Source organism: Orycteropus afer, unplaced genomic scaffold (assembly GCF_000298275.1).
Source record: "Orycteropus afer afer isolate SDZICR_OR568_19922 unplaced genomic scaffold, OryAfe1.0 scaffold00034, whole genome shotgun sequence".
Lineage (NCBI taxonomy): Eukaryota > Metazoa > Chordata > Mammalia > Tubulidentata > Orycteropodidae > Orycteropus > Orycteropus afer.
This window is the reverse complement of record NW_006921621.1, coordinates 11,334,393-11,346,512: the sequence shown is the minus strand read 5'-3', so window position 1 is coordinate 11,346,512 and position 12,120 is coordinate 11,334,393. Positions and strand designations below refer to the sequence as shown.

The 12,120-nt window shown below is 39.7% G+C and overlaps 1 protein-coding gene across 1 annotated transcript in view; it reads right to left on the bottom strand.

Moving 5' to 3' along the window:
• The window catches only part of CLIC5 (chloride intracellular channel 5), a 254,433-nt gene extending 246,737 nt beyond the window's left edge, over positions 1–7,696 (bottom strand). Inside the window, exon 1 of the mRNA XM_007936175.1 lies at positions 7,121–7,696. Within this exon, the coding sequence (XP_007934366.1) occupies positions 7,121–7,696 (576 nt within the window). The remainder of the gene's footprint in view (positions 1–7,120) is intronic.
• Positions 7,697–12,120: the final 4,424 nt, after the last annotated feature.

Here is a 12,120-nt window from a genome sequence, read left to right as displayed (position 1 = left end):
AAGTTGATAAAAATCTTCAATTTCCTCCTCTTTGGCTTTGGTGGTTGGTGCATGAATTTGAATAATAGTCATATTAACGGGTCTTCCTTGTAGATGTATGGATATTATCCTATCACTGACAGCATTGTACTTCAGAACAGATCTTGAAACATCCTTTGTGATGATGAATGCCATCCCATTCCTCTTCAAACTGTATATTCCCAGCATAGTAGATCATGTGGTTGTCTGATTCAAAATGGCCAAAAAACGTCCATTTCAGCTCACTAATGCTGAGGATATCAATCTTTATGCATTTCATTTCATTTTTGACAACTTCCAATATTCCTAGGTTCACACATTCCATGTTCTGATGATTAATGGATGTCTGTGCCTGTTTCTCTTCAATTTGAGTGGTGCCACATCAGCAAATGGAGGTCTCAAAAACTTTACCTTATCCATGTGAGTAAGGCTGGGTTTACTCAGATGATGCAGCTCTTTCCCAGTCCTATTTTGAAAGCCTTCTAACCTAACCAGACTATTCATAAAGTTGCACGGTAATGTATCAAACAGTGTTTCTTTGCTATTCATAAGGTTTTCCCTGGCCAATTCTTTGAGAAGTGGACGGCCTCTTCCTTCTTCCTAGTCTGTCTCAGTCTGTAAGCTGGGTTGATACCTGTGCACCATGTGCATCCCGCTGGGTTTGAAACACCAGTGGCTCAGCCTCAAAACTCACATCAACACGTCACCACAGTAGGACAAACTGACAGACAGGTTTGTCTTCCTGTTGGAAACCTGTCATACCACCCTTACCTCGGTCACTGCAGCTGACTCCTCCTCTGTCCAGGTTCCTGGCCTTTTAATCCCCTTTCTCCCACTCTCCCACCCTGCTGCTTTGGGTGTGCATGGGTTCTCTCTCCTCACCTGGATCCCCACGGCTGACTGCTCCTCTGTCCGGGTTCCTGGCTTTCAATCCCCTTACTCCCACTCTCCCATCCTGCTGCTTTAAAATTGGCTGGGAGGTGATGAAGTCAAAGTTACTCAAAAGTTTTCTCTTGTACACTTGGTGATAATGCCCACCAAGGTGGTGGGATTAGTTGTGGATGAACTGAAATTGAATGTTCATCCCTGAGAAAAAAATGCCTGCATAAGTTCTATTTTGGGGACATTTATTTCAGAGCATGACATCACCTTCATCTTCAGAACTGACACAATCCCCACATGATGATTTGAGCAATTCTTTATTGCTCTTACATGAGGGCTTCTTCCCATGGCTTCTTGAGGATGGTGAAAAACTTAGAACAAGTGGATAACTCCACAGGAAATAAATGGAATCAGGCTGCTCCACAGCACATTCTACCTCCTTCCACATGTACATATGACATCACAGACTCCTCAGGCAGGGAAGGTGGAATGCATTACAGTGATTTTTAGCATTTCTGATGGATCATGAACCCTTCTGAGAATCATCTCCCACACAGAATTTGCCACAGTGATTTAGAATGTTCCTGAACTTCTTGAAGTATATTCATGAACATCTAGCACCCCAGGCTAGGAATGCCAATATAATGGAATGTGCTCTAGGTTAAAAGCCTAAAGTCCCAGTTTGCCACTGATTAGAAGGCAGTCTTGCAATGAGTGGGATCACTTGACTCCTCTGGTTTTCAATGTTCTTTTGACAAACCTGAGATTCTGTGACCTCTTTGTTTGTTGGCATTGATTCCTGTGGACACCTACCAAATGACTTTTTAGTAAAATAAGGTCTTGATTGTGTTCCAAGCACCCTATTTAAGAAGATGTTTGTTCCATTTTTGTAGACTTCATCAGTTCCTTGAAAGGACAATTGAGTACCTGGGACAAGCTCAGACTTGCATTTTCTCACAAATGTTTCCAAGGACGTAGCTTGAAATATCTTTATTACTGATGTTAGAGCAGGCTGTTCCTAGAGGATCATGGAACAAGAGGACTCTTTCAGGTTTCCAGCTATTTACTAACTTCAAATAGTTCAGCTAGGCTAAGTCAATCCCACACAAATATATAGAAACTATACTAAAACAACAACAATCAAAACTTTGTCCCGAAACCTAATATCAATTAACTAGGTAGATATATCACTCACCAAACCAAACTCAACTGCCATCAAGTTGACTCCAACTAATAGTGATTCCCCAATGGGATTCCAAGACTATAAGTCTTTATGGAAGCAGACTGCCTCATCTTTCTCCCAGAAAGTGGCTGGTAGGTTCAAACCAACAAACCATCGACCTTTTGGTTAGCAGCCAAATAAATGCTTTAACCACTATACCGCCAGAGTTCCTTTAGGTAGATATATAAAACCAAAAAACTAAATTCACTGCTGTCAAGTCTATTCCTACTCATAATGACCCCTCCTGGGATTTCCAAGGCAGTATCTCTATGGAAGTAGATTGCACAGTCTTCCTTCCAAGGAGTGGCTGGTGGGTATGAACCGCCAGGCTTCTGGTTAGCAGTCAAATAAATCAGCATCACACATGGATCCTTTTTTTTTTTTTTTTTTTTTGCCATAATTTGTCTATGTGATGCCAAAAATCTAAACATTCAGGCATCTCCAGATGATCAATTTAATGACTAAATAACTATAAAAAATATAGTTTTGTTACATACAATGACTTTACATGTAAATGTTTGACCTTGGTTAATATAAATTAAGCTTGATAGGTTTACTGTTCTGCTCTATACACAGGTGGTAATGCTTTTTTAATTTGTTTACCAATCACCTTAAATACCGCTTTGCTCATGAGATACTCCTCTGAAATATTCTGTTACTTTTTGTTGCCTTCAGGGTAAAGTCCAAACCATTCAGTTTGCCATTTAAGGCTACACTCCTAGTTCTTCACCCTCACTGTCTGCCTTGCCCCTATGCAGACGTTCTCTCCACTCTAGCCAAAGGGATCTAGTCATACATATGCACATTTTCACTGCTCCTTTGCTTATTCTAAGTCCACTGCTGGGAACACCATTTCCACTCAGTTTGCCCCATCTCAACATCCAAATCCAGTTTCCTTTTGTCATTTCCTCAATATGATTTTACAGTTTCTCACCAGTAACCATATATCTCTGTTTGCCTCTAAGGCAAATGGACTGAATGTGTTGCTTGTGAAAATTTAGTACAAAGAAAGACACAGAAGTTGAGGGACCTGTTTTCACCAGGTTTTGGGTAAAGAAAGAAGCCACAGGCCCTCAGATGGTGGCAGAAAAGGAAGGAAAGTCTTATGGGTCAACAAGATTTCTTAAACTGCACACTCCTGTTAATAAATAAAAAAGAGCTCTGGTGTCACAGTGGTTAAGCACTCTGCTGCTAACCCAGCAGCTCCGTGGTGGGTTCTGTTTCCATGAAGATTATAGCCTTGGAAAGCCTATGGGGCAGTTCTGTCCTATAGCATTGCTGTGAGTTGGAATTAATTTGAGGGCTATGTGTTTGTTTGATTTTGGCAGTGACCTAGTTTTGCCTGGGAGCTCTGGTGGCATAATGCCTAAGGCATTTGACTGCTAACCAGAAGGCTGGTGGTTCAAACCCACCAGCCACTCCTTGGAAGGAGGAATCTACTTCTGTAGTGATACCTCCTCGGAAACCCAAGGAGAGGTCGCTATCAGTCGGATCTGACTCAATGGCAATGCGTTTGGGTTTTTTTTTTTTTGGTAGTTCTGCCTGGAATCAGAAGAGCTAAAGGCAGGGCCTAAATAACACCATTTCTAGCAGAAGAAAACTAGTGATCATTTTGTCAGCTTTGGAGACTTCTATTGAGATATAAATCTCTCCCTCTATGGCTATCTTTAGAAGGCCGCATGGACAAGATACTATCAAAATAATCATATTTTACCAGTCATGTTAATGAGGAAATGTGCCTTTTAATACATGTCTCTTCCTTCTCCCCATGGAGCTAGGACACGGGGAAAGCCAACTTAAAGGCCTGTGTGTCGACACATCCACCCACAATTCAGGGCAATGTGGGCAAGTACATACATTTTATAATTTTTAAAAAATTTATTTTACTGCAGAACTAACTTTATGTTTTTCCTGAGTTTTAAAGACATGCACGTTCTTTGTATAAATCAGTGAATGAATAAATAAATAAATAAAATGTTTAGAAATGTATAAAAAAGAAAGTAAAATTTCTTTCACAAATCCCACCCCTCAGAGATAACCACTGGTGGATGGCATTTCTGTAGGTGCATTTTTAGAAATTAGGATTTAAAAAAAAAAAATGTTTTAATTTTTTCCCCTGTACAGATAACATTAAGGAGCTCTGGTGTTTTTGTTTGTTTGTTTGTTTGTTTTTAATAGATAACATTAGGAAGACTCACAGCAAAACTATTACTGCATAGCTGTTCACTCCTTAAATAGATGATGATAATGGAGCAAATACTTATTTTCCTCTTTCCAGAAAGTTCCTAGAGAAGGACATCAGGCTTGGCATATTAGAGGGTCAGTGAAAAAGAAGACCATCAATGAGATGGATTGGCATTGCAGCTGCAAGAACGGGCTCAAACATAACAATGATTATGAGGATGACACAGGACCAGGCAGTGTTTTGTTCTGCTGTCCATAGGATCGCTAAGAGTTGGAACCAACTCAAGAGCACCTAACAACAACAATATTGTAGCTTTATCACCACCAGGTATAATTTATATTACTTATTATTTAGTTGTCCTTCAGTGTCTCTGCCACTGGTATGCAAAGTCCGAGAGAGCCTGGACTTTGTTTTCTTTATCATTGTAAACCCAGTGCCTGGCAACTATCTGTTGGATGAATATATAAATGATATATTTTAATGAATTAAGTAATTGGCCAACACCCTGAAATGGCTGAGCCTCAATAACATGTTGGTTCATTATGCAGTTACGAACATGCACATTTTCACTGACTTGGCTAGAACAAGTGGAAGCAAATAGAAATGGGTACAGGTATAGATACAGACCAGGTAGTCTACACTAAAACAGTGCAGGGAAAAAACCCCTGAGACTGCATAGTCTTCAGCCTCCTAGAAAGCTGATGAAACATAAAGCATGCTCAAGCCCACTACAGTGGTCTCAGCATCTTCTCTGTGATGCTGGGAGAAGGAAGTGACCTGCCCAGGCCAGGCTTAGACTCTCCACTCCCACTTCAAGCAAAGCAGCTTCTGTTTTACCTGTTTTTATACATTACCCTTCCATTCAACATTGAATAAAGAACTCCAGTGAGGGTGAGAGGTAGAGGGTCAGGGAAGTAAGGTTATAACCAGAGCTCTTCTTACTGAGCACTGCTGAATATTATTTAAAAAGAGTTCACACATAGGAGCAGAGGTCTATGGTACAGTACACTCTATGGTCTCTAGGTTAACATTATTATATATATTGAAAAAAAAAGTACACTTAAAGAGTTAATTTAATCCAATATTTGCTTTAGAGAACTACAAAGTCTTAAATAATGTAGGAACCACACATTACTATTAAGCAGTTTTTCCTATTGCTAGTACCAGCTGGAGATACCAACTTTCATACTACTTTTATTTGGTTCAATACCAGTGAGTCAAATTTCTGGTGAGATCAACCGTTTACCAAATCTACAAATGACGTCTTGATGTGCCGATGATGATGATGATGATGATGATGATGATGATGATGTTGATGATGATGACCTGTTGCATGAAGTTGCGTGGTTGGATGCTTCTGTCTTCAAAAAATTACTCTGAGTCTTCACTTTAAAATATTATTGCAAACAGTAACTTGATTATGTGGATATGGAGGGTGGGCATCTGCTTGAATGCCCTGCTCAAATGTCACCTCATCTGTGGAGCCTTTCCTGACTCCTCCATGCACACTTCGGTCCTCACTCTCTGAATTCTCACCTCATTCTGCTCATCCCACAATCTCAAATCCCCTGCCATCAAGTCACTTCCAACTCATAATGATCCTTTAGGACAGTAAAACTGCCCGTAGGGTTTCCAAAGTTGTAAATCTTTATGGAAGCAGAGAGTCTCATCTTTTCCTGTGGAGTGGCTGGTAGGCTCAAACTGCTGATCTTTACAAGCAGCTCTGGTAGTATAGTGCCTAAGGCATTTGACTGCTACCCAGAAGGCTGGCGGTTCTAACCCCCCAGCCACTTCTTGCAAGAAAGATTACCTTGGAAACCCAAGGGGGGTGGTTATCACTGATCTTTTAGCAGCATCCAGTCAACTGCATAAGTGTTAGCTAGGCATTTTTTTCAAGAACCTTATAGTAGAATAAATAGATTTACACACAAAACAGAGAAAAGTAGAAAATGATAATGTATTAAATTGACAAAGTCTATTTCATTAGAAGTGTTGGAAACAAAGAAGGGGAGAAATGAGTGTGGACTGGAATTTTTGTAGGTCCTCAGGAATAATCTTTGATTAGCCAGAAATAGCGGTATTTACTAATATGCTAACTACACATAAATATATAAATATTGTGTGGGAGAACAATTTTTGGGGAAGAGATTTTATCATCTTGATTAATAAATAACTGAAATTTTTTTCTATAATTTAATATTCATTAACATAATCTTTATTATAATACCCATCTAAGACAAAGGTCATCAAAGTTCTTTGTTTAAATATCATAAATTTTAAACATTAATACTGGCAATTTTCTTACTACTACTGATAAGATGCATTAGTTATATTGGTAACAAAAGGGTGAACTCAGTGTCAGTAGTAACATTTATTGACCATATATTTGAAGTATCTGTGACCTTAGGAATGTCAGAAGGAAACTCCAGTGCCTAACTGTAGATTTGACTTTCTCCCACAAGCCTTGGTTTCATTTTTAAAAACCACATTAACAAGGAAATTTCACCAGACAGGAAATGTACTTAACATCTATCATAAAGGTAAGCATCCAAGCAACAATTTCTGCTCACTCATAAATGAACTCTTAAAAATGCTTTGTCCATAGCATATAAAAGTCAGTGATTAAACAAAACTTTATATGTACTTCCCAATTCTTGTTTGGAGAAGTCCATTTACTCAGCCCTAGCCTTTTGAATGTGTATTGAGGTCCAGGGATCATGACACTATGTATCTTTCCCTGGACACTCGGAGCAAAATAAAATCCAAATTCAAACATCTGCATGTGCTGATGTGCTTTCTAAGGCAGCCCTTACCTTCACAAAGAGGTTAATCTCAGGGTGCATGGAAGATGCTTCAATTTCTTCCAAATCATTAGCAATGGAATAGCCAGTTGGTGAATCCACCCTGGTGGAAACAGCTTTACTCTGCTGGATGGTAAAGCTTGAAGGAGAAGGCAGGTCTTCGTTTATCATGCTTCCATTCTCCTGGGGATCCTCTGAGTGGAGCTCCTCTGAACAAGGCTCTTCTGAAAGAAGCTCCTGAGCCTGAGCTGTTAAATCTAATTCTTTCATCAAGTTGTCTCTGTCTTCCTGGAGCTCAGCTGGTTTAGGATCCTGGGCCTCAGGCTGAACCTCATCAGGCTGGAGGTAGCCCTCTGCTTCTGGCTGGGAAGAGTCTTGTCTGTTCTCCTCACCCTTAACGACATACACTGACACAGAGTCATACTCACAGGTTTCTAGCTGGGTGTCATATAAATGGTTTTCTGGCTTCAAGTCTTCACGGATGCCATAGTAGAGGGGATTGTCATTTTCTCCTGGCTGGTCTGGAACATCATACATCCCCTCTTTTTGGATTCTGTCATAGACGTTGCTGTAGTCTTCGTCATTCATGTTTATTGATCTTATAGCTCTTTTGCCGGCAAACCTGAGATCTGAAATGAGTAAAGGGATCAAAGATGCTGCACAGCCTTTCAGAAGAGTCAACAGGCTTTGAAATGCAGCAACTAGCAACAGCTAGCAACGACAGGTCTCTAACAATCATTTACTGCAGACTTTAATCAGCAAACCACAAGTCCACTGGACAAAAGATAAAGCTTACACACTAAGTTAACTCTTTCACTCCTAAAGATTCTTTCTAGGGTTTCCTTATTGCCAGTAACTCCAAGAGTCTTTGGATAAACCAGGGGTTGAATTACCTTTTCAGTATGCACTGAAATTCTGAATATTTAGCAATTTGTCATTAAATACAGTTCCCTCTTCTAATAGTCTCCAAATGTTGACAGCATTCAAGAAATCCCTACCATTCAGTGGCAATTCTTCACAATAGCAACTCGTTTATTTACAACTGCGTTCATTAAACGAAATAATTCCTGTGTATGGATACCCTATGATGAATGAGTTATACATGTTCCAGTTAAGTAATGAATTATGTTTACATTTCTTATCTGGAAACACCACTAGGTGATTAAATACCAGAAGGAAAAGAAGATAAATGCTCTGGCCTGTGGACACATCTGTACAGACCACCTAAAATGTAAGGGACTCAGAGATTTATGACTTTGAGTTTTATTTTTTCCTCTTAAATCTGTATGGTCACACAGTCAACAAACATTCACTAAGAGGCTTTTATGTACAGGACACTTAAGTGGGCACTGAACATGTAGGAGTCAAAGATACATTGTCTGATCTTCAAAGGGCTTTTAAATATAGTTGGAGGGCCAGGATGAGAAACCAAGACCCTTAAAGAGTCAGACTACACTATTAAAGGTTTTCTTAGTGCAATTGGCCTAGCTCTTGAATAGCAGCAAATAACTGTGTACACAAGGTTGCCCTATTGATGACACCTACATATGCTGTAGGCAGATGTCTTTGTTTCTGAACCTGGTACACTTTTTTACTAATTCCTGCTTCCATTCACCATACTATGAGCATCTTTCTCTTTCATATGACAACTCAGATAGGTTGTAAAGGGACTTTAATATCTAGAAATCAGGTGCAAATAGAGAAACAATGCACAGTTCAAAGCATTTGATGGGCATCTTATTGGTAAAACTCCATAGTCTCCCTAGGCTAACATTGTATCATGGAATCTTCTAGAGTGGACTAGAGTAGTACTTCTAGAATTCTAACTTAAAATAATGAGTAAGGGGTAAAAGGCTAGAAATGGACATTAAAGGCTATTGACACTGACATTTTATTTTACTGAAAACTGAGTTTTAATGGTCTCCAAATATCTGATAAATTACTATAGGTTTCATAGTCAGAAATTTATAACTCTATGGAAACCCAGTTTAAATCCTCTTCAAAATTTAAGAGCTGGAGAAAACATAAGAGATTGCATTAGGTTAGGCTCTCTAGAAAAGCAAAACCAGTGTAGCATATATGTATATATATATGGGGGGGGGCGGAGAAAGAGAGAGAGAGAGAGAGATTTATCTCAGGAAAATGGCTTACACAGTTGTACAGGCTGCCAAGTCCCAAGTCGGTGGGTCAGACCTTATGCTAAAGGCTCTTCCTGATTCACTTAGCTGCAGGGCCTGCTGAATCCTAGACTGGCAGGTAAGAGCCAGAGGCAGGCTTGCAGGCTGCAGAGGCTAATGAATCCAAGAACTGGAGGTCAGATGATAACGAGCCAGATGGGGGATCCAGAGCAAGAAAGGGAGCTTTGCCAGAACTTCCATATATACCAGAGATACTGGATGCAGGCCACACTCAACTGCCTTTACAACTGATTGGCTGATCACATCAGATCAAATCATAGAGGATACTTACATTTTTATATAACTACCAAATCACATCACTACATAACTGCCAAACTACTGAGAATCATAGTACAGTCTTAACCATTATACAATCTTACACAGAGATCATTCAGTCTAACATTTTATTTTACATCTGAAGAAAACCTGAAAACTGCAAAGGAGAAATGAATGATGCAAGTTGACACAGAGAGTCAATGACTGAGTTGATTTCAGCTTTGGTTATCTGACTCCCCCCAGTTCACTGATATTCATATTACTGACCCTCTCATTTAACTGTTTTCAACCTATTTTTTTCATTACTACACCCCATCAAAGGAGACTTTTTAGATATTTTTTCTCTCCATGAAGATAAAACACCGAAGATATATTGCATATCTGTTTAGGTACTGTATGAAATCTGTCCTTTATATATAAAAAAGTAAGAATTTTTGACTTCCCTCCCTAAAAATAAACCAATTTTCACCCCTTGGGTTTGTTATCACCCCCGTTGACAATACTTTTTTTTAAATTGTGATTTGGGTGAAAATTTACAGAGCAAATTCACTTTCCATACAGCAGTTCACATACACTTTGTCTCATGACATTGACTACAATTTACCACACTGCAATAGCTCCTCTCCCACTTCCTCCCCACAGTTACCTCTTCCCTGTGTCCATCCCTCCATGCACTCCTGCCCCCTGAGCTGTGTTCCTGTGCATAAATAGCCCTTCTTTCTCCCATGACTGTTCTCTCCAAGGAGTGTATATCTACCTCAGGTAAATGTTCAACTCATATGCCTGTCTTTTGTTTGGCTAGAAGCCACAGGTGTGGGTTCAATTCCAGAACTGACAGGCAGCTAGGGGCCACAGTCTCAGTGGTTCCACCAAGCTCTATCAGACCAGCAAACCTAGTCCTCCACCCCCTTTTTTTTTTTTGGCCAAATAATTTTGAGTTGTTTTCCACATTGTTCTTCCCTCCAAGTAGTTGATAGTAGTAGCCGGGTACCATCTAATCCTTCTAGTCTCATAGTCATATAGGCTGTGGATCACATGGTGTACCAGTTGCTAGGACTAATTCTTTCCATGAATCTTTGGTTTTCTTCATTCTTCTTTGCTTTGGACAAGGAGAGACCCATCGTTGCATCTAGATGGCTGCTTGCAAACTTTTAAGATCCCAGTCACTACTCACCAAAGTAGGAGGTGGAACAATATTTTGTGTAATATGTTTTGCTAGTTGAGCTTGATGTCCCCTGTGACTACAGTCCCGAGCCCACAGGTTCAACTACTTGGTCCCTCTGGGTAGCTGGCTATGACCAAGAAGTAACTATAACCTTGTCCCTTGTCAGTTCTACTATTCACCTGGGAATTCAGATCATACAAATACACTTATAGGACCATTGTCTGTCAACCCTATACATGGTCTTGGGTACACTCCCCGCTTCATAGACATATCTAATAGTTCAGCCTGTTCACCCATCTATCCACCTGTATACCCATGTTTGCCTTCACTGACAACGCAGTACTGTGTGTGCAAAAGGGTTTATCTTTGTTGTCTGTACATCTCATGTACCTCTCTATGTCTTCCTCTTCTTCAAATGTGATCACTCACATTTGGTACATTGCCCTTCTCTTCACCCAAATCAATACTTATCTCTACCTATCTATCAGTGTTCCCTCCCCTCCTCTCCCACCTCTGGCAACCAACAAAGAAAATTTCCTTCCATAGATAAACCTTTCCTTGACTTTTACAATAATGGACTAATACATTATTTGTCCTTCTGTGATTAACTTATTTCACTCAGCATAATGTCCTCCAAGATCATCCACGTTATGCTGTGTTTTGCAGATTCTAGGTTATTCTTCAGGGTTGCATAGTATTCCATTGTGTGTATGTACCAAAATTTGGTTATCCATTCCTCTGTTGATGGACATCTAGTTTGTTTCCATCCTTTGGCTATTGTAAATAGTGCTGCAATGAACATGGGTGTGCATATGTCTGTTCTTGTCATGGCTTTTGTTTCTTTAGGATATATACCCAGTAATGGAATGGCTGGGTCAAATGGTATTTTTAATTCTAACTTTTGAAGGAATCGCCGTACTGCTCTTGTAAAGTTGGTCTGGTTTTAACACATTCCCTTAGTTTCTGCTTCTCTGGAAATCTCCTAATTTCACCATCATATTTGAGGGACAATTTTGCTGGGTACATTATTCCTGGTTGAAAATTATTCCCTTTCAGGGTTTTATATATACCACCCCATTGCCTTCTCACTTGCATGGTTTCTGCTGAGAAATCAGAGCTTATTTTCACTGGTTGTCCTTTGTAGGTAACTTTTGTTTTTCCCATGCTGCATTCAGGATTCTTTCTTTGTCCTTGGTTTTGATGAGCTTGATGATGATATGTCTTGTGATTTTCTTTTGGGGTCTAACCTGTTTGGGGTTTGTTGGGCTTCCTCAATGGATATGTTCTCAACTTTCATCATATCAGGGAAGTTCTCCTCCAAAAATTCTTGGACAATTTTCTCAGTGGTTTTATTTTTCTCTTCCTGTTCTGGAATTCCAATGACACATAAGTTA